At 34.9% G+C, this 20,847-nt stretch overlaps 1 protein-coding gene across 2 annotated transcripts in view; it reads left to right on the top strand.

The window, feature by feature from the left end:
- Nucleotides 1–20,847, top strand: part of PTPN3 (protein tyrosine phosphatase non-receptor type 3) — a gene marked incomplete at both ends in the record, with an annotated part of 157,927 nt that overhangs the window by 87,883 nt on the left and 49,197 nt on the right. For both annotated transcript variants that reach the window (XM_082280592.1, XM_082280591.1), the window contains 4 exons: nucleotides 4,659–4,779; nucleotides 8,512–8,599; nucleotides 13,372–13,460; nucleotides 18,751–18,814. In XM_082280592.1, coding sequence (XP_082136718.1) covers nucleotides 4,659–4,779; nucleotides 8,512–8,599; nucleotides 13,372–13,460; nucleotides 18,751–18,814 — 362 coding nt within the window. The remainder of the gene's footprint in view (nucleotides 1–4,658; nucleotides 4,780–8,511; nucleotides 8,600–13,371; nucleotides 13,461–18,750; nucleotides 18,815–20,847) is intronic.

Here is a 20,847-nt window from a genome sequence, read left to right as displayed (position 1 = left end):
CCAAGGTCAAGGTCCATGTAACACACTATTATACTCACGGTAACAGCCATAAGTTGTGCTACAGAAGGTTTAGGCTCTGTATTAGGAAAAATTTCTTCACCAAAAGGGTTGTCAGGCTTTGGAAGAGGCTGTTCAGGGAAGTCGTGGAGTCATCATCCCAGGAGGTATTTAAAAAATGTGTAGATGTGGCACTGAGGGACGTGTTTTAGTGGTGGTCTTAGCAGTGCTGAGTTAATGGATGGACTCTAGGATCTTAGAGGTCTTGTCCAACCTAAATGATTTTGTGATTCTCAAGTGAGTAGTGGTGAATGCTGAGAGACAACATATATGGCAGAGGACCAGATGTATTAGTCTGGCAAAATCTCACAATGTTTTGGGAGTACTGGTAACTATTCCTTTAAGTCTTTTATCCCAATACTCTCTCAAAATGAATACTCTTTGTACTTTGGATTATACTTTGCTTTTCTCAATACTTTTTTTGATTGTGTCTGTATGGTTTCTGAAGTACATGTTGTATTTGAAATGCAGAAGCAGCAACTCAGTATAATTTATAGTTTCTAATTTGTTTTTTCCTTTTCCTTGAGACTATTCTTTTGTGTTGTTGTTTAACTGTGTCTGGGTTTTGAGCTGCTGATTTTTATTTTTTAGTCTTTTAACAAAAAGGCATTACAATGATTGGCTCATTTTTCATTCTGGAGTGGTAAATAACTAGGAGACTACCATTGTGTGTGCATAGTTTTCTTTTTTTTTCCCTACAAATGTTCCTTTGTTTTTATTAATGCCTAATTTCTCATTCTGTCTTACCACAAAATGGCTAGCTGTTGTAAGTGGTCATAAGCAGCTATTTACAGTCATGCCTAGGCTGAACATTTTGTAAGGGCTCTTGAGTGTGAAGCATTATTTCCTTTTACAAAACAAGTTACTTTTAACTCACATGATAGCTAGTTCTACTTGTCCAGTAGGGACATCACAATTACTTAGTGGCTGAATGGGTTAGTGTTTGTGTTCTCATCCTTATTTGGATACAGGTTCCACTTGTTGAAACACCTTTCCTTCTCTCAACATTCACTTCTGAGGGTTTTGGTCCTTTTAGGAATTTCTCTCTGAAAACCTTTTTCAACATGGTGTCTTTTTGCTCATTCCAATGGACCTTTTTAGTCTATCTTTAACAAGTGTTTACGTTTCTATGTTGGTTCTTTGAAACTGAATTCTGCTGTAGCAACTTGTTTTCTGATTCCAGAGATATTTTAATACTTGAATACTTTGTAGTTACTGTTGAGAAACAGTTTATGTAAGGAAGTTCACCTTTCTTCCGTTCTCTTTTTGTGCCAAAAAGCAATCACTTAAAATTTCTAATCTGGTTAAACTGTATAGATTAAGATATTTTCTTTTTGTACCTCAGGGCTCATATGAAGATAATCATTAGCCTTTAATACTACATTTCACCCTCATCTCAAGCATGTGAGTCATTATTGGTGTCCTGATTTGGAGGCCAGGCATGTGATCCTAACTGTGTTTTAATTCTGGACTACAGTTTTGTACCTGAAGTTTTTTACAATTTAGGTACTAGACTTGTCCTGTTGTTTGGTTATTTTCTGTTCCCATGGGAACCTGATCTTCATATGTAGTTATAATTTTTTTTTTAAAACAGGCAACTCAGTTCACTTTTGTGCTTTATTCGTGTGACCTAAAATATTAAACTTGCAAAAATGTTACAAATTCAATATGAATCTGCTTGATTCTTTTCTAGTGCACTTCTCAGGTCTATAGAAAGTTTAAACCAGTTTTCAAAGACTAGCTTTCGGAGGCATTCCTTTGGATCAGTTTGTTCATATGATCTATGACTGGTTTCTCATCATGGTTAGCCATGAGCCATTCATACATTTCCCTTCTTATATCTGAAGTTACTTGAAACACCCATGTGCAGAAATAGGTTCTGGTGCTATTACTTTGTATGCAATTTTTTTTAATATTATTTACAAGCAAAGTTTGTAGAATTGAAGAGCAGTATGTCTTCTCCACCTTGAAGGATATCTGAACAAATTACTTTTGAAAAAAGTATGAAGAATATATAGCTTGTTTAGGCTTCAATAAGGCATAGAAAGATCCTATACTCTGTAAATATATATGAAAATACATATGATCTCAAGACTTGTATTTCAAACACTTATAGGCTCTTATTGTATTGAAAGTTTGTAGAGCTAGTGTTTTGGTATGTCAACATGGGTACTTGGCAATTGAATTCTTCTTTTACTAGAAATTAAAAGATAAATGTACTCTTTTTGTTGAATATGGCCTTATAAATGAATGGTCCATCATATTCCTGTCTTTGAAGCCTTTTATGTTAGATATAGAACTCTAAAATACAATGTTCTGATATTCAAATATCAGGGGTTTCTTTGTTTTTTGACTCATCCTTGGTTCCATTTTCTCTCACTTTATATCATTTGCCAGTTATAATAAACCAAAGAGCAACACTGGTCTAGAATGGATAAGGGTAAAAATATGCGTATTTTTATACTGTAACTTTATCTTCATTGAGTCAGTATCTGCTGACTTGTGATCAGAGCAGAAACTATGTCAGGAGAAACTCAGTTTAGAAGTAGGTCTTTAATATTTCCTGCCCTTCTCTTCTGGAGAAATCCAACAAAGAGATAGAAGCGTCATGGGTTATTATTCTTGCCAACATCTTGATATGTCCTAACTTTTTTTTCCTACTTGGATAATTAAATCTTACCTAAGATCATTATTCTTGCAAGATGTTTCTCTTCTACTGTAGCAGCTGGCTAGGGAGTTGGTGAAGCTAAATTGCTCCCCTTGTTGGCATGGCCTCAGGTAGCTAGGAGGAAAAGGGGAAAAAAAGCCAGAGTAGCCTATTTCGAAGATTAGAAAGAAGACTATACCTCAAAATGTATGAAGAAATAACAGTTGTCCTCTTTAGAGAAGGTAAAATTACAGTAAAAATATCTTTTCCTATTGCAAAGCAAATTGAAGTAGAAAATTACGTTGCCTTATTCCTGGCAATCTGGTCTTTTCCCATTGGCAAGATTGGAATTCAAACTGGCTGCAACAAACTGTGATGATGTAGATTGTTTCATAGAAAAGATGGGTTATGTTAATGGTTTGCAAAGGAAAGGATCCTCAATCAACTACTATAATCTGTGAAATTGTGGGGTTTATTTTACACAGTTATTAGCATTCTACTTAGTTCTAGAGGTTCCCAATTTTTGCTTTTATCATTGTTGCTTTTGTCTTAGCCTTGGCAGGCTTGGGCTTTTGTTAATATATGGATATTCCTAAAATTTATTTCAGTGTCTTGTGATACTTCTGCATCTTCTGGCTTGGTTTGGTTTCTTTTTTGTTTGTTTTGTTTTGGTTTTTCTCTTTCTTGTTACTGTATTCTTCTTCAGATAATTTGACAGTAATGTTCAAATATGTGTTTTGGTTTTAATGGTAAATATTTAGTCCTTTGCCTGCCATTTTACTAACTAATTTAAAGTTCATGCTACCCTTGAAAAGAAAGAACTAAGCATGCAAGAACATCTGCATTCAAAGTAAATTGGTTACTCTTTATCCTTCCCTTTTTTATTTAAATATTTCTCTTGGTGCAAACAATTAATTGTGCAACAATATTAGCTTTTGACTGCATTTGCCTGGGAATTGTTTTGTATCATAGTAGTTCCATTTTCTGGGCCATATAAATCACACTGTTTGAATATATGTGGCAAATATTAGTTATCCCCTGCATTACAGATCCTACATAATTACTGCAGGTGTAAGTTATTTCTGATGTGCCTCTCCTACCCCTCAACTTGAATCATTTAAATATCTCTTTTTTACTTTTGTTTTATATTTTCTGGAAAATATTGGTAGTATTAATGATAGTATATCCTAAAAGTGCGCTCTTGAACTTTGATTTACTTGAGGGGCTTTCTATGCTGAGTTGTTTGCAGCCTATCAGTTACCTTCTTTTGTGTTAATTTGCAAACCGTACCAATAACTTCTGGAAAACTTTAAGGCTTTATAATCACTATTTCATGCTCCTTACAAAAAAGAAGACTAGTACAGGTTATAGTTATTTACCTTTTGTAGCAGCTTGATAATATTATCTGTAAATCAGCAGTTATTTCACGTGTTCTGTTAAGTAATTCAGAGCTGAATTTCTAGGACAGTGTCATAGTTGGTAGTAAAGTGATTTCCACCTGAATTTGTGAAGAGGAGATGCTTTTTAAGTGACAGGTCTTTTTGAAGACTTCTAATATGTTATAGTCAAGTAAATGTGTCAAATTGATTTCATTTGCCATCTCTTACTGAAGCAATTTGGTGTTCTCTGATGTTACAGTCCTGCACGTCTGTGCTGGCTTGGCACGTGATGTCTCTCTGGTGCTGGTACAGCTTATGGTGCAAAAGTGGGGCTATATAAGTAGCTAAATAGAGTACTGAGTCATTCAGTACCTGAGATTATAGTTATAGTTAGTGTATTTTGAAAAAAATCTTACTTCACTGGTGTCATACAGTTCCCTGTGCATGTTGGGAAATAATTGGTAATTCCTGCATTGCCCCATATGTGTCCATGTTTTAATGAGAAGGAATTTCTTCTAAACAACAATCCAATTAACTATGAAAACTTTGTATATGTGTTTCTTGTTTCTTAACAGCACAACTTGGAGACTATAATGCTTCAGTGCATTGTTCAGGATATCTGTCAAATTACAACTTTATACCGGAGCAGAACAAAGATTTTCTTACCAAAGTAGAAACGCTACATGAGCAACACAGGTAACATGAACTTTTAGTTCTCTCTCACCTCTTGAGCTTTTAAAGAAAGAAAAGATGTCAAAAGGAAGACTCAAGTTCTTAGTACTTTCATTACAACAGCCAGTTGTATTTCATATAGCTTCTGTTAAATGAAATAGTTGGATTTAGCATAGAGGTGCTAGATTAATTGTATTCAGAGTATGATGCTAATGTGCTGAAATATTTAAATAAATTTCTAGTTATAACCTCCAGTAGATCAGTTAGCCTTATATATTGTTAAAGGCAACAATCACTATACTAGATGTTTGAGGGGTTTTCTGGGTGAAGGACATTTGATCATTTTTCAAATTCTGTAATTTTTTTTTGTCTGTATATGTGGGAAAAAACTCCAATAAACACCATAACCATAAAACACCTCAATGAACTTTGTGCTATCGCTCCCTTCTCCTGAGTGTAATATGGAGGCTGTAACAGAATATTCCAGTCAGTGCGCTGCTAATTATTTTTTCTGACCCTGCTGATTTGTCTCTTGTAAGACTGCAGCTTTGGAATTAGTGGTGTTGATCAGATACTTGCAAGCTGAATGCAAATATGCCAATCTAAGAAATTGTCTGTGAGCAAATGAAATCCAAATCTCTGTAGACTTTTTTTCTCTGTTTGTATGTTAACTGCAGCAGAGCTAATTCCCCACTGTCTTAGTTTCTTTGATTTTTACCCTGAAATATTTCCATTTTCATCTCTTCCTAATGTCCCTCAGCTGTTTTTTTTCTCAATACTCTTACTTTTCCCTCTATTTTCTTTACTGCTAGTGGGTGTAGTGAGTAGTTCTGAACTTCACATGTGCTCCCTCGCAGTTGAGAGCATGCATTGTCATTTTTGGGTCAAAAGAAGATAACCACTGAACTCTGGACTCCAGCTGTCCTTTCTGTTGGAGGTACTAATCTGGACTGCTATCCAAACAGTTCATGTTTGGACACAATGGCTGATGCCTCTACTCCTTCTGAATTAATTTGCAGTTTCCAGTAGGCTCAGTAGTTTTTTGAGGGGGACTTTTAGACAGGAGTGAAGAAATCTGCTTGTCTTTAGGAAGTAGTCATCTTGGAGACCACTGAGGGAAGTTTCTGAAGAGTCTTGGAGTGGCTGGTTTGAGCTCATGTATTTAGTGCTGTGGTAACAGGAGATATAAAACTGGTTATGTCCTGCAGAGGAAAGATCAGAAGTCGCAATTGGTCCCGACTAAGATGTGGTGAGGTCTGTTGGAAAGGCTTCTTTCTTCTCTGGGTCCTTTCAGTGAAATCAATGCTTTCATTGTCTTTGGTAGAGTGAAGCCTTGATGACTGAGAAGTTTAACTTCTGTATTGGAATTATCAGAGGTGTTGGTAATTGAAGGTCTGAATAAAAATACTGAGTAGATTGGACTGGAAAAAGTGTTTCTTTATTGTTTTAACACCTTTTTTGAAACTTGGCTCTTAAGGCCAATTTACTTCAGAGTGCAAGGAGAGGCAGACAAATTATGTTTTGTCCTGGAAGTATTTTCCGCATACTCCTTTAGAATTCATAGAGAATACTTATGTCTGGGACATGAATTTGACTAGATCAGTGCCAAGAACATACTTGACAAGAATGGTTCTGGTGTTCACCAGAGCTGCTGGGAAGGAAAGATAGAAAGGAAGAATTTACTTTTTCACCCTTTGAGAGAACATTGTTGCTTTGGAATGAGAGTTCTGCTAATCTGGAGTAAATAATATTTGCTGTAAACCATGTAGGTTATCTGTAAATTATAATAGCTTTGAAATCAGTATTCTTAGATTACAGGGTTTTAAAGCCAACTCTATAAGCATCTATTCTTTTTCCATTCTTTAGTGTCTATCCTTTGGGAAACTTTCACAAAGGAAAAGAAAAAGGCTTGAATTGCTGAAATACAGAATTGAGAAGTGATGTTATGTCTTGTGTTATGTTTTGTAACTCAGTGCAAGGTTTCTGTTACCTAGGTTTTATGTTGGTTTGCAAAATCTGAGGAAGTATTCTCTGAACAAGTCCATGCCACACTAACCAGTTTAGCTCAGTGTGTAGCTGTTAAGAAAGCAACTATTGTCGTATTGAACTGGTATATCTTCAGAAATTTTCCTTCTGTGTTCGTCCCTAAATCTATAGGGGGATTTTTCTGTATGTAGTTGGTTTTAATGTGGTTTTCCTGCTGTGTTTTGCTTAGTCACATAAGCAGCCTGAGATCTTAGGATGCAGATATTGTCCAGATTGGTAAAGTTTTCATAGTGCTTGCTACATCCAGCTGTCGTTTGAAGAGAAGGATGCATTTGAAACTAAATAGAATGCTTATATTTAAGATGAGGTTCTTTAGTCTTTGGGTATCAACAACTATAAAAATTGGAAGCAAGACCAGTTTCCTCTTGCCTGTGTATCTCACTGAGTGATTATCACCTGCTTGGGGACATGAAGGTTTCATTTCACCTCTAATTGAGGAGGAGGGTGTAACAACAATAAGTGAAAAAACCTAAGTCTGTGCTGTGGTATTTGCTGGCCCTTCAAGACACAAGGTCTGGTGTAGATGGAGTGTGCAAGTTGAGAATTAAAATTTGCAGGCATATCCTGTTGGTGTGCAGCAGACTTTCTGAACAAAGTACTTGATGGAATTTTTTAAAATGACAGTAATGTATTCTTGCAAATATATTCAGCATCCTGTTATATAACAAAATGGCCATTTTGCATTGGTTTGCTTTTGTAATTTTCTGACACAGTTAAAGATATAAGATCTATTAAAGTTTGTCAGGTGACAGTAGTCAGTGTATGTGTAGATCTGAGAAACCACTTTAGCTCAGGATTGTGACAAACTGCTTTTTTTTTGTCTTTGCTCTTTTGTTGCCAATATTATGACATCCTCAAGCCACACTGACCATGGCTTTCTAGTTCAAGGTAGCTTTCAGTTTTCTGGAGCATGATGTAGTATTTCCTAGAGTGGCTGTTTCACAGCATAGTATTTTGATGGCTTTGCATTTAAAAGGAGGGATATTAATTGAAAGCAATAGATGCTGGAATTCTTAACATAACTCAATGTTATGTTAGCTTTTTGCAGGCTGCACCTAAATTGCATTTGATTAATGTAATTTTATGCATGTTGTTTTGGAAGCTCACCTAGCAAAGAGTTGTTTTTACATGCACTTGGAGAAGCTTTCTTGAAGACAAGAAAGTCAAATTCTTGTATGTCTTAGCTGCAGGACAAAAAAAGTGTTTTAGGACTTAGAGATTGTAGGTTAGTTAACTTGGATGGCTTTTCCTTGATGAGTTTCATAACTTTAACTTTTAATCTGCTCTCTCCCCTTTATTTTATTAGTACATTCATGCTTCTAATCTTTCTTCTAAATGACTTCCTTCTGAGAGACCATGAAATAGAGAATATTTATGGATACAGCTTCTTACTATAAAGTAAGATTTTATAGGGGAATAGTTTCCTCATCCCTTTGAACATAACAGATAAAAAAGATTTTTCTAAAAAGAGCTAGTCCAGAATGGCTAAGGTAATAAAATTGTGTATAATTCACTTAATTTTTTGAGAGTACTGAGCAGGGCTTTCACCAGTAGAGAATTCATGGCACTACTTAATGAATGTGGGGTTATTTCTCAGACACTGGACTGTGGCATTCTTCTAGTTTTATGCATTTGGAATAAATAAAATATAGTATCTTTTATTTTTGACTTGTCTGTGGTTCATATTTATTATTTTTCTCCTTCTTTTAGCGGCCTCAAGCAATCTGAAGCAGAATCCTGCTATATAAATATAGCACGAACACTTGAATTCTATGGAGTGGAATTGCACAGTGGTAGAGTATGTTTACATTGTAATTTTTCCCTTGGAAAGTAACTTTTTTTTTTAATGTGAGTTAATAGCAGTAAAAAAAAGTAATATTTATGTATTGACTTTATCACATTTTATTTTTAATTAGAGGTGGGTAATTTTCCAATAACTTCTGTGTAACATAGGTGCTAGAATTTCAACCAAATAACATAGAGCTCCTCAAAAGTGTAACAATGTATTTTTAAGATAAACTCTTTAATTACTGCAATATATTTTACTTAATAATTTTTCTAAGGTTTCTGAGTGTCTTAGCATGAATGAAAGTGAATGCTCTGTTTAGTGCTATTAGTTGGCAGGTGTTTTAAGTGTTTAATTTCTCTGAATTTCTAGTGCTCATTTCTTAAACGTTAAGAATATAGAGGGTTTTTGATTTCTTTTTGTTTAAATTCCTGTATTCCCTGATTCCGAGCTAAATCTGAGAAGTATTTAACAGCTTGAGAGATGACCACTAAAAATGTATTTGAAATCTTTTAGATACAGGGTGTGCATTGATAAGAAACATGTCCTAGTATTTCTCTGGCTACTGCTATTTAATTTTTTGACTACATTATTCATCTGAAGTCAATCCCCAAAATGCCTTTTTATTTGCATCCTAGTGTGCAAGTTACCATTTGTGCTTCTATGCAATAGTAAATTGTTTTGGCATAAGGCTTGTAGTGTAAAAACTAAGGGAAGTGTACTACAGGTAATTGATTTCCTAGGTGAAGATGACTTCTAGTTTTAACATTTTTCCCAGTTTTGTTAATAATCCTGAAACTGAGAGTTATAATGAAAAATTCTTAAATTTCTCTAATGATAAGAAAGAAATAGAATGAGTAATTTGCTTCCTTTCAGCATGATATTTTCTTCTTGTTTTTCTTTATGCTGCCACAAATAAGTGAATGTTGCATTGGATTTCTAGGATTCCTAAAATACTTCTATATGAAGCCACTGTAATTACATTCATATTCATGAAATGTAGAGCTCAAAATGTAGAGGCTTTTTTTTAAGAATGGAGAAAAGTGGAAAAGAAAGGAAATTATCCTATTAAATCCGACTTTGTATAGGTACACTGTCTGTCCATTGGGTCATCTGTCACCTTTCTACTTTATTGAAGAAGCTCTTACATTTACACTTGAGATTTCACTGTATGCACTTAGCTTGATTGGATGTTTGCCTTTTAACTTCTATTATAGCCTAGTATTTTGATAAGCCAGCTTGAGTGCTAAGACTTCCACTATGTGTCTAGTCTCTTAATATTAATGGGATGCTGTTTCTGAAAGCTCTTCCAGTTTCCATTATCCTCCCTGAGCTGCAGGCCACTGAACTGCATGCAGGATGTCAGTAGTGGTCATACCAGTGCCAAGTAGTGAAGGTAGACTGGATTCAGACATTTTCAGCAAAATGAAATTTCACTGCATCTTGCTACTGTTTCAATTCAAAATAATAGCTTTATTGCAATTCAGTTTTTTTGAAGGATGAAATGTTAGAAGTGATCTGTCTTTTCCAGAATTTGAATTAGACGTCTGTACATTTAGAAGCTGCTAGGAAGGAAATAGAAAGCAAACCAGAAAATATCATGCTACCTTTCAAACTGAGTTTTGATATCCTTTGAATGTTGAACTTCATTCTTTGTCTCCCTTCCTTATCTCAAAGTGGGTAATGGAAAAAGAAAAGTACATAGAAGGATAACAATCATAAATGTTTTAAGGAAAAGCCTTCTGTAGCAGGTGAACAGCATGGAGGATGTGAATAGCCAACAATTTTTTTTTTACTTTTTTTTATTTTTGCTTTGGTAATAAAAGATTTAAGGATCTTCAGTCTACCCAGAAAGAGACAGGTTTAAGTACAGGAATTTTGTCTGTAAGGCTGCAGCTGAACTGTAAGCATTACTGCTATTTTAATGGATGCCCAAGGTGAAATAGCTATCAGGAGCAGTTAGGCAGTCACTGGAGTCCATTAAACATAAAAGAAGCTTCTAAACCAGGAAATCCTCTAGCTGTAAATGACCAGAAGCTGAGAAGGGGAGTTGTTAGTAGGGGTGTAGTTGGTTGTCTCTGAAGTTTTGTACTTCCAAAACATCAGTTACAAGTCATTGTTTGGGTTGAATGCCATGAGGCAAACCTCTCAGCAGACATGGTATTGTTGGTTTTGCTCCTGGAGGCCTGTGAGAAATTTGCAGTGAAGGTTACAAGCTGCTTCTTCACAGAGGCTACTCTGTCATGCCCCTGCTTTGGCAGGGATGTTTACAGTGTCTCCTGATATCCTCTCTCTACTCAGTACTGCTTTTAGATCATCCTTCCAGTTTTGTCACATCCCAGTGCCTTGAACAGATTTATCAGGGGCTAATTAAACTGTGTCTCTGTGAAAGGCTTTATCTCTGTGGATTCTGATGATCTTGTTCCTCTTAGATTGTGTATGGCAGAAGAACCAGGTAACACCTGGCTTTTATATTAATGGCCCAAAGAAGCTGGTGCTCCTGTACTGGTGGTTGAGAGTTCGATACTTTTGGGTAATGTTTCTTGAAGAGCAGATGTATATGTAGTTTCCTTAATTTTTTTGTTTTATGATGCAAAGTTAAATATTTGACATAGGTGAACTTTCTTTTTAGCAACTTGATAAACATCCAACTTTGAGCTGAGCTCAGTTTTCATCTGCAGACACTTCTGCTTTTTTTCTGATGAAAAATCTGAACTGCTAAAATATTAAAAAATGCAATGGTGTTAGGAGACTCAGGAGAGTGAATTCAATATCTTAAAACTATATTGATATTTCTTGAATTCCTAATCTCCTTTTGACTCTGGACCACTATTCCATCTGCTCAATAATTAATCAGCTGTTAACTCATCTTTCATTTTTACTCAGAGAGTTGAAGCTAGGAAATTTGTTGAATCAATATTATTTCCATATCTACAAAAATCAAGATGGTAATTGTAAATTAAATCAAATGTGAATCAGTTCTTAACTAGCTAGGTGCCTGGCATGATAATTTTTTATCTTTGCAACTTTTTTATTATTATATTCTTCATGTTACCTGTTTTTTGGTTTTTTTTATAAATACATGCATGTTATTTCTCAGTTGTTCAATTTAACAGCATAGATGTTTGAAAGGGAGATAACTGCACATCAGTATCATATTTCATATAAGACACCCTCTCTTTATGCTATTCCAACATCTTGGTTTTGTGTTTCTTAGTCTTAACACAAGAGAATTCATAGTAACAAGTAACATGAGAGATTAGTGGTTTGGACTGGTGAAGTGAAGGGTGAGGAATGAACTTTGTTCTGACAAAGCTTCTGGAGAAAATAGAGTAGTTTAGGCTAATTAATCCCTATCAAGTGTTTAGATAATCCTTTATTTCTGCTTAATCATGTCGATTTTCAGCCTTTACTCTTCAAGCTGTTTTTAGTTCCCAGTATTGATTTTTAAAAGCAGGCACCTGGAATAAGTTCCAAGTGCTAATAATACAATTTTCTGCTTTAGGTTGGCCATATCATGGCAGAAAAAGCTAAATTACATGCAGTTAATCTCCTGAATACCTCAGTGTTCTTCCCAAACATTAAAATAAAGGGATGACAATTCTGGATTCCTGTATTATGCTTTGCAAATTAGGTTGAACTTCACTAATTCATGTGCCTGTATCTCACTTCTATTAAACTATTTTTAAAGGATTTATTGTAGGCTTTCCACACTATTGTCAGAGCATGTACTACCTGTTCCGTTTTTACTGCACTTTATTAATATAAAGAAATTGGGATTGGACATGGAGGAAAGCTATTTATTAATTGAGCCCAGAGTACCATCTAGAGGAGCAACTGTGCTACTGAAGGCTTTAAAAGAGTGGTATCACTGGCTGTCCTTTAAAAAAACAGTCTGAAACTGCCTTTGAGTCAAACCTGGTATTTTGAACAGTGGATTCTACTTACATGTGGATTTATGTATGCATTTAGCTCTGTTTAGAAATCTGTGTAATAACATATTAGTGTGTATTGATCATAAGAAATGGGAAGTCAAGATTTCTAACTTCTCTAACATCAGTCTGGGTTTAGGCTCAAAATGACCATCCAGCATCCTCCTCCCTGCCTTTTTGGTTTTTTTTAACTCAGTGTTTGTTTATATGGAAGAATGTATTTCCTCTTGAGTATCTCAATACCTAGAAAGGATTGTAAATTTATGATTTTTTTTTCACAGTTGCATGTGTTAAGCTAATGCACAGCTTTTGATTTAGTTAATAATGGATTTCATTTAGCATATCAAATATTCATGTACACGTGTATTTCTCCAACATACTCTCATATGCAAAATTGTGATCACCTCCTGTGCACTCTTTCTTGGTAAGACTTTTTAGGAAAAAGTAAGGAATTATTTCCTCTCTCTTTTTAAAATGGTTATAATCAGGGAATTTTTGTTGAGTTCCCAAAATTCTGTGACATTTACCTGACTAATCTTGGGAAGTACTTCAACTTCTTTCCTGAAATGATTAAGGCTAGACTTGCAATTTTACTCTTGATACAGACCTAAGGAATATCCAGGGTAGTAGGATGAACATTAAACTTGTTTTAATGAATAAATAATATTTAGAATATGTAATAGATAACATCAAAGGAAAGACATGCATGAAAATCAATACTCAAAAACGTCACTGAATTTTTTCCTCAAGCGTAGCAATTTAAGTATAGAAAGCTTGAAAATAAACTTATTAGTAGATAAATGTAAATTACACAAACTACATCTGTGTTCTTACAGTGTTTTTATTTTTCAGGATCTCCATAATCTAGATCTTATGATTGGGATTGCATCTGGTGGAATTGCTATATATAGAAAACTCATCTGTACAAGCTTCTATCCCTGGTAAATTCCTTTATTGTGAAGAAATATGTCAGTTTTTACAATCTTACTTCCATTTGCTTTCACATTTATTCCAAAGAAACCTACAATACTTATATGTGTTCTTTATGGAAGATTGTGGTATTTCCTTGTATTCAGATAAAAATGAAAACTTGCCTAGGCTTTTAAATCTCTAAGACTTTTGAAGTCCTTGCACTGTGTGAAATCTTGATCAAGTTAATTTACATACAGGTATGAGTACATGATTAGGAGGACCCTGTGGTCTTAGAGATTTGCTGCAGTTATACCCAATAATGTCTCTGTAAAAACAAACAAAAACAGTCAGTATTGCTATTAAAGCCCAGCAGCTAATTCAGTCTGAATTAAGTACAGTCGGAACTTTTTAACATGCCGTTCAGCAAGAAGATATTTGCTTCTTGGAGTAGAAATGTAAAATGAGTTATTTGGAGTTCAGATTTACAGGAAGTAGGATAATATAATTTAGACTTTTTAAAATCTCATCAAATATGGGTATATAACATTAACAAGGTTTGGAGTCAGCAGAGGAGAGACCTTTACATTATTCTCTGATACACAAAACATTAGAATGCATGATAGTGCTGTAGAAAATAACCTCTGCAATGAAATAATGTGCAGAAGAACTCTAATGTGAATGACATGAGAAGTTACATAAGCTATAATTTTTTTTAAAAGTGCTTTTGGGCTTTATTAGTTATACCATACTTAAAATTACAACCTGAATTAGAAATTATACAGAGTCTGGGCATTTCCTTAAGGTTTTTGGATTGGATCAGAAAGAATTTTTTTCCAGTCTTTCTTTTTTAAAAGAAGTATGAACTTGGTTTTTTGTGCTTGATAACACTATAGTTTTGTCATGTTATACATAAGTTCTTTGTTGAATTTGTAAAAATTTTTCTGAATAACTTTTTTAATAAGATAGTATAGTGTTCTTAATCATGACAGAAAAATGCATTCCAATGGGTTGTACTTGCTTTTTGGCCCTTAGTTATACAAAAGAAAAAATCTCCCTAGCTGTTTTCTTTAAATACTAACTAGACTCATTCCATCCTTTCATTTATGAACCCAACCAAACAGCTATTTCCTATAAAAAAAGCAATAAAATCAGTTTCAATTAAAATTCTAGGGGAAATTACACTGCATAGTCTCTGGATTTTTTTTTTTTTTTCTTTGCTGTGAGTTGCGTTTCAACTCCCTGGGATATACTGCAATCATCCTAGGTAAATGTATGTCAATAATAATGCTCTCATACAGCAGCACAGTGAAAACTTGTATTTTTCAATTTCTAATGCACATTAAAGCATAAAAGACTTTTATCTTTCATCTTTGTGCCTTGAGTGCTTCTCTTTCATACATCAGCCTCTCAGCTTGTTTGAACTGCTGCAGGTTTTAAAAACTGCCAGCTGGAGGCATATTTTCTGTCTTCTGCCAGTCTTGTTCTGCCAGCTTAGTTGACCTAAGTGAGGTGTGAATGGATAATAGTTGGTCCTGAAAACCATAGAACAATGGCATTTTAAAATCTATGACTATATTAATTTTTTAAGGAAGGGAAAGATAGTTTATAGCAGACAAGACAGGAGGAGTCTACAACTTCCTGTGCTACTTTTGTTCCTGGAGAGCACCATGGAATAAAACACAGATACTAAAACATTTTTCACAAAAGCCTATTCTCATTTACAGAAAGAAATTGAGGGAAATAAAACCCACACGTTTTTCAGTTCAAATAATTCCCACTCTAAAATATGAAGTTTAGGCAGTAATATTTTCAGCTGACAGCTAATGTAATTGTTCCAAGCTTTCCTACACTCTCTCTCTCTCTCTCTAAAAATTTCTTTTTATCTTGAAAGCAAAAGCTACCTACACAGGGACTAACTTTTTGGTATTTTATTTCTGGCATTGTGCATGAGGTAATCATAATTCTTTGTGTGGGAATGGTGTCCATTCCCTGATCCCCACCAAAACAAGCAAACACTGAAAGCCACCAGAGCAGAGTTGCTTGAGATGTGTTTGCAGTATGGATTCTCACTTTTATTTTAGACCTCAAAGCAGGATATATTTCTGTAATGCCTGAAGTGGTATTTATTTAGGCTTTTTATATAACACCATTCGTACCAAGTGGTTTTTCCTGTCAACTGTGCAGACTTCACCATTAACGAGGTAGAACTCAAGGTGGCAGCAAACACCATCAGAGCACTCCTTCCAAAATTTTAAGTAAAATACTCTGCTGTGGATGACAACAATACAACTATGCCATATGGTAGTAGTCAAAAGGGACCAAAAGTTTTCAGGAACACAGGCAGTGAGAGAGTTCTGCCTTGGCAAAAAAAAGGCTTTTCAATCAAAGCAACCTACCTAAAGAGCTGACTGATCAGTCAGCGGCAGTGCAAGTCAAGATAGGTTTAAAAAATAGCTCTGGATTTAATGCAGTATTTTATACACTCTGCAGAGTTATTCTCAGGGGTGCTTAACTGTTCTGTGGTAATTTCCAAATTGATTTTGCAAGTAAAATATTAATGGCAAAAATATATGAATACTCTCTATATCAGCAGCAACTAAAGTTAGGTATAAAATGCTATTTTGTGTATGCAGTTCCACTGCCTTGAAAACTTCAGAGAAAAACTGCTTGAGGAATGCATAATACATTGCTAGTTAAAACATGGAAAACAACTATCTTACATAGCAAATTGGACAGAACCTTTCTTGATGAATCTTTCAGTGGCAAAGTATAGGATTTACAGGAAAAGAAACTTTATTTTCTTCAAGTCATAAGTACCAGCTGTAAGTACTAAGTGCTAGGACAGGACTGCCAGTTTAATCAGAAATTAACAATTCTGTGGCCCACGGAGTGACAAATCTTTTTTGATGCTTGTGAATGATAGGAAGATGGGACCCAAAGGATCCATCATTCTTAATATGCTACAAGTGAGTGCTTTATAAGTAAACCATGAAATTTAATGATTTGTGAATGTTGCATAGTCACTGGACAGTTTATTGGTGGGAGAGAAGGGCCACTGAGCTACCAGTTATAACAGTAACTGCATTTTATTCTAATAATTTTTGGGTATGGCATCTTCAAGAACTTAAGTCTAAATCCTTTGTCACCTTAATTGCTTGGATCTTTTTGTAGAATTTTCTAGATGTGACTCTTCATTCAATTTTTAGGCGTAGCACTGCAAATGATTTTTAGTTATTGTTAAATAAAAATATCAGAGTAGCAAGTGTTCTTCATGCCTGAGCTAAATAGGTTTAGTTCTACTTTAAGAAGAATTAATGGAATTGAGAGGGGTGCTCTACTTAGGAGAGTGTCAAAATGAGGAGATTTAAAGCCCTGATTTGGCTTGAAGTGATTAAATGCTCATGCAGTGAATCATGGGGTTTGGGTTTTTGTTTTGGGGGATTTGGGGTTTTTTTGGTTTTGCTTTTTTGGTTTGGTGGGTGTTTTTTTTGTTTTCTCTGAGTTTTGGTTGTTTTTTTTTTTTAATTAAAAAAAAAAAAGTAGGGTGTAGAGTAGAGGGATTGAGAGAGTTTTGGCACTTTGGGATGCTGGTTCCCCTTTTCTTGTTGGGTTGGAGGTTTTTTACTAAGTCTGCAAGATTATTTTTCTGTGTCCTGCATTTTTGCTGGCTCCTTGTTGGGGTAAGAGCAGACCATGACAGCAACTGTGTAAGTTGAGAATAGCTCCAAAAACTTATTTGTTGAAGTTTTATCTAAGTCAAGAAATGTGGTAAGAAAGAACCAGAAGCACAAAACTTGAGTGGTACTAGGTCAGGCAGAGTAGTACTAGGAATCAAGAAAGAATTAATATATAATGAGTTGCAGCTCAGTAAATACAACTGAAAATTTATATGACTTGTCACAGAGTTCAGAATCCAGAACTTTTAGATGAGCAACACAGATCACTGTTTTTTGAGGTAGCAAGAGAAATGACTCAAGTATTTAAAGAGTTGGCCTAATAGGAGCAGTGGATATGATTTTCATTTTCCATTAATTTTCACATCATTTTCTTGTCAAGGGATAGTCTTGAAATACCTGTTTCTTTGTGGTTCTGTAATTGATGGGGAAAAGCATTTACTGAAATTGGCACACACAGTTTTCCACCTCTTGTGCAGGAGGGGGGATAGGTAATGCCATGAATATTCTTGTTAGCAACTCACAAATATACTCTCCTGTATCCAGGAAGGATGTTGCTCTATAACTCAAGTGCATCTCCCATGAGCAATGGGGAATGAATTTTATGCCATCCCGCTTGATGAGAGTGATGCAAAAACTGTGCCAGAACTGAGAGGACTTTCTGCATAGTTCATATGTGATGATATCTAACATCCTGTGAAGCATCAGTGCACAAAAATATTATGAGACTCTTAGCAGTAAACTTACAAAACCCTTTCATGATTTTTTTTCAGGCAAACATGACTTGATCAGACCTTAAATAGCTTTCCTTAAGCCATCAATAAGATTCCAGCTGACCACAGATCAGAGATTTTTTTTGTCTGAAAAATGCAGTTTTCAGTTACCAAGGTAGAACTATTGCAGAGGAAATTTAGGTATTTTAGACAAATCTTGTTTTGCTGTGGGAAGGTGTGTGGGTAGGTAGAAGTTTGTTTAATTTAGCAAAACTGATAAGCATATAATTAAAATGAAAATTGCTTGAGCACCAATTCCAGTTGTAATCTTTACTTTAGAGAATATGTATTCACACTGTGTATATATAAAAAGAGGTGTTCGGTTCTAAAATTACCACATAAATTACATAGCAATGTTAATGAAGTGAAAAATATATTAACACTCATTCTTACAGTTTTCATCCTTCTAAAATTATGATTTTATCTAGTGGTTTTGTTTAGTTATTAACACAAATACATGATATTTTTCACATTATTAAACCAGTTCTGCAAAGCCTCTGTGAAGTTTCATTTGTTGTACGACCAATCTTGTCATGTCATTAGGGTCTTAAATTTTGTTCCTTTAGTCACAGTTGTCATATGACTCTGAAGTTATACAAAATTTGACACATTTAACATTTGTACAGCTTAGTGTAGAAGATGTCATCAAGTTTTTGCTGCAAGAATAGATTTGGTGGGAGACAACTGCTGTGAACTATTTAAAGATTAAACGAGGACATCTATTTGCCACTCAACACACGAGATGGCTGCATATTATTCATTGAATATTTTACAGCTATAATCTTTCAGGCTCACTGTATGCAGTATTATTTTTCATTGTTTTATGCTTCTAAACATTGTTCAGTATTTCATGGATTGTTTCTTTCTTTTAGGGTGAACATATTAAAAATTTCCTTTAAAAGGAAAAAGTTTTTTATACAACAACGGCAAAAACATGTAAGTAGTCCTCTAATTTTGTTTTGCTCAAGTGGTCACATTCAATATTTTTATATTGAATGTAACCTACAAATTGCTGATCAAAGGCTGTGTTGTGGTAACTTGTCTTTGAAACTCTGTATTGTTAACTTGGTCTTGCTATTCTGGTCTGCTCATTCCCTCTCTTTTTCCCTTTTTTTTCTTTTTTTTTTTCCCAACACTCAGTCCCTCCCCTTTCAGTCTGTTGGACTGTATCTTTCTCATGGAGGTTTCTTCTCCCTTGGAGACTTTGGGTAAATGCCGATCTCCGTCCTTTCTCCAATTATTAACTTAGCATATTTCCCTTTTCTCATCAGCATCTGCTGCTCTTCCCTTTGTTGCTTTCCCTGCCCTGTAGAGTTCCTTAATGCAGTGAATCTGCTAAACAACTGCTTATCCTGTCTAGGGGGACTATGTGAGATCCATTCAGCTTATGGGGCTCAGTGCTCAGGAAGAAAACAAGGTTCCTGGAGGAAAAGAGAGCTTTGCAGCTGAAAAACATGAGGTTGAAAAGGGGAATAGCACACATCCTGCTATGTGTAACATGGAGGGCTTTAGGAGTTGGCAAATTCTGTGAAGATAGTTGATAAAACTAATGTAAAATTTTTCTACTGTCAAGAGTTAGCTTCTGTTGGTTACTTTGTGCTCTTTGCAGAACAGTTGAAATATTAGTCTATTCAATGGAGAGGGAAATCCTGATTACTTATTGTGCTGCAACAATATGAAAAAAATAAATTAAGGTATCTTTTTACAGAGAGCTTAGATTATTTAATAGGACAGAAAAAAAACCTCTCAGAAAGTAGTGATCAGCAGATGTATAAATATTTTAATTCAGTTGAGGACAAAACTTGAGAACATAGTAAAAGATAAGTGTTAACTTGTACCTAAACTTCATAAAGGCTCTTAAGGTAGACTCAGAAGGTAGTAAATGAGCTCTTAAATTGATAGGTGCTGTGTTACAAGACCACCTCTTGACCCACATGGATTAGAAGGTCTGCTGAACACAGATTTCTAGGGAGGCCTTTTTTACCCAAAAGGAAAATGTTTTCTTCTTTTTTTCTTTTCTGTGTGTCTTTGTTTTCTCCCAGTTTGGTGGGTTCTTTGAAATTTGAGGTGTCTGCAAGTATGCATGTTACTCTTCAGGATTCATGTTCAAAGTTAGTACCTAGAGACAGTGTTACTGCACTAATGCTTGCACACACACAAAGCATGCACAGAGCGTATCCTTATACACTTAGGGGGGGGTCTTAAGGTTTTTTTACTAGCTGTAAGTTTCTAAATATATTGTTTATATGCAGACATGTCACAGTCTGTTCATATATATTTCACTGCATGAAGAAATCAGTGGTTGATAAACCATTCTACTCCCTCATGAGTGTAAACACTTGCAAGTAGTAACTTCTCTTGGGTTTGAGGATTAAAAATTCACTGATAAGTAGTAATTTTAAAATATAAAAATATTTCCAAATATATGAATAAGGGCAGGCTTACATACTGCAGTTTCCAAATGTGTCTGTGAGAACAAACGTAGTAACAGAACTTTCCAAAAATTATTAGTAAAATAGGGCTTGGAATGAGATGACTTTAAGGTCCCTTCCAACCCAAACCATTCTATGATTCTCTGAAAACGAGTGTGCTTACAGTGGTTTAGAATACAGAAGAATAAAGTGTCAATATAGAACAATCTGCGGACTTAATATAAAACATAGTGTTCATTACATAAAGACTGCTGTCAAAAGTAGAATTTTTCTCTCCGGAAACCTGTGTCACCTTTGAAGAGAGCAGCAATCTTAATTTTTTCAATTAAACATTTGATAAATGATGACAGTTCAAGGCTCTTGATTCTTTTAGCTTACCTGCTCTTAAGTGATCATAGTTCTTTGTTTCATAACCTATGGAGATGACAGTAATGCACACAGTGTCACACTTAAAGAGCTACAGAACTGTAGGAAAAGTAAGGCAGCTGCATGGCCTTTTTACTCCTTCTCAGTACGTATGAAAAAGCAGACCAGGTG

This window comes from Coloeus monedula (genome assembly GCF_965178545.1).
Source record: "Coloeus monedula genome assembly, chromosome: 1".
NCBI classification, from domain to species: domain Eukaryota; kingdom Metazoa; phylum Chordata; class Aves; order Passeriformes; family Corvidae; genus Coloeus; species Coloeus monedula.
Note: the sequence above shows the minus strand (reverse complement) of the source record. Positions and strands in the feature narration are given on the sequence as shown.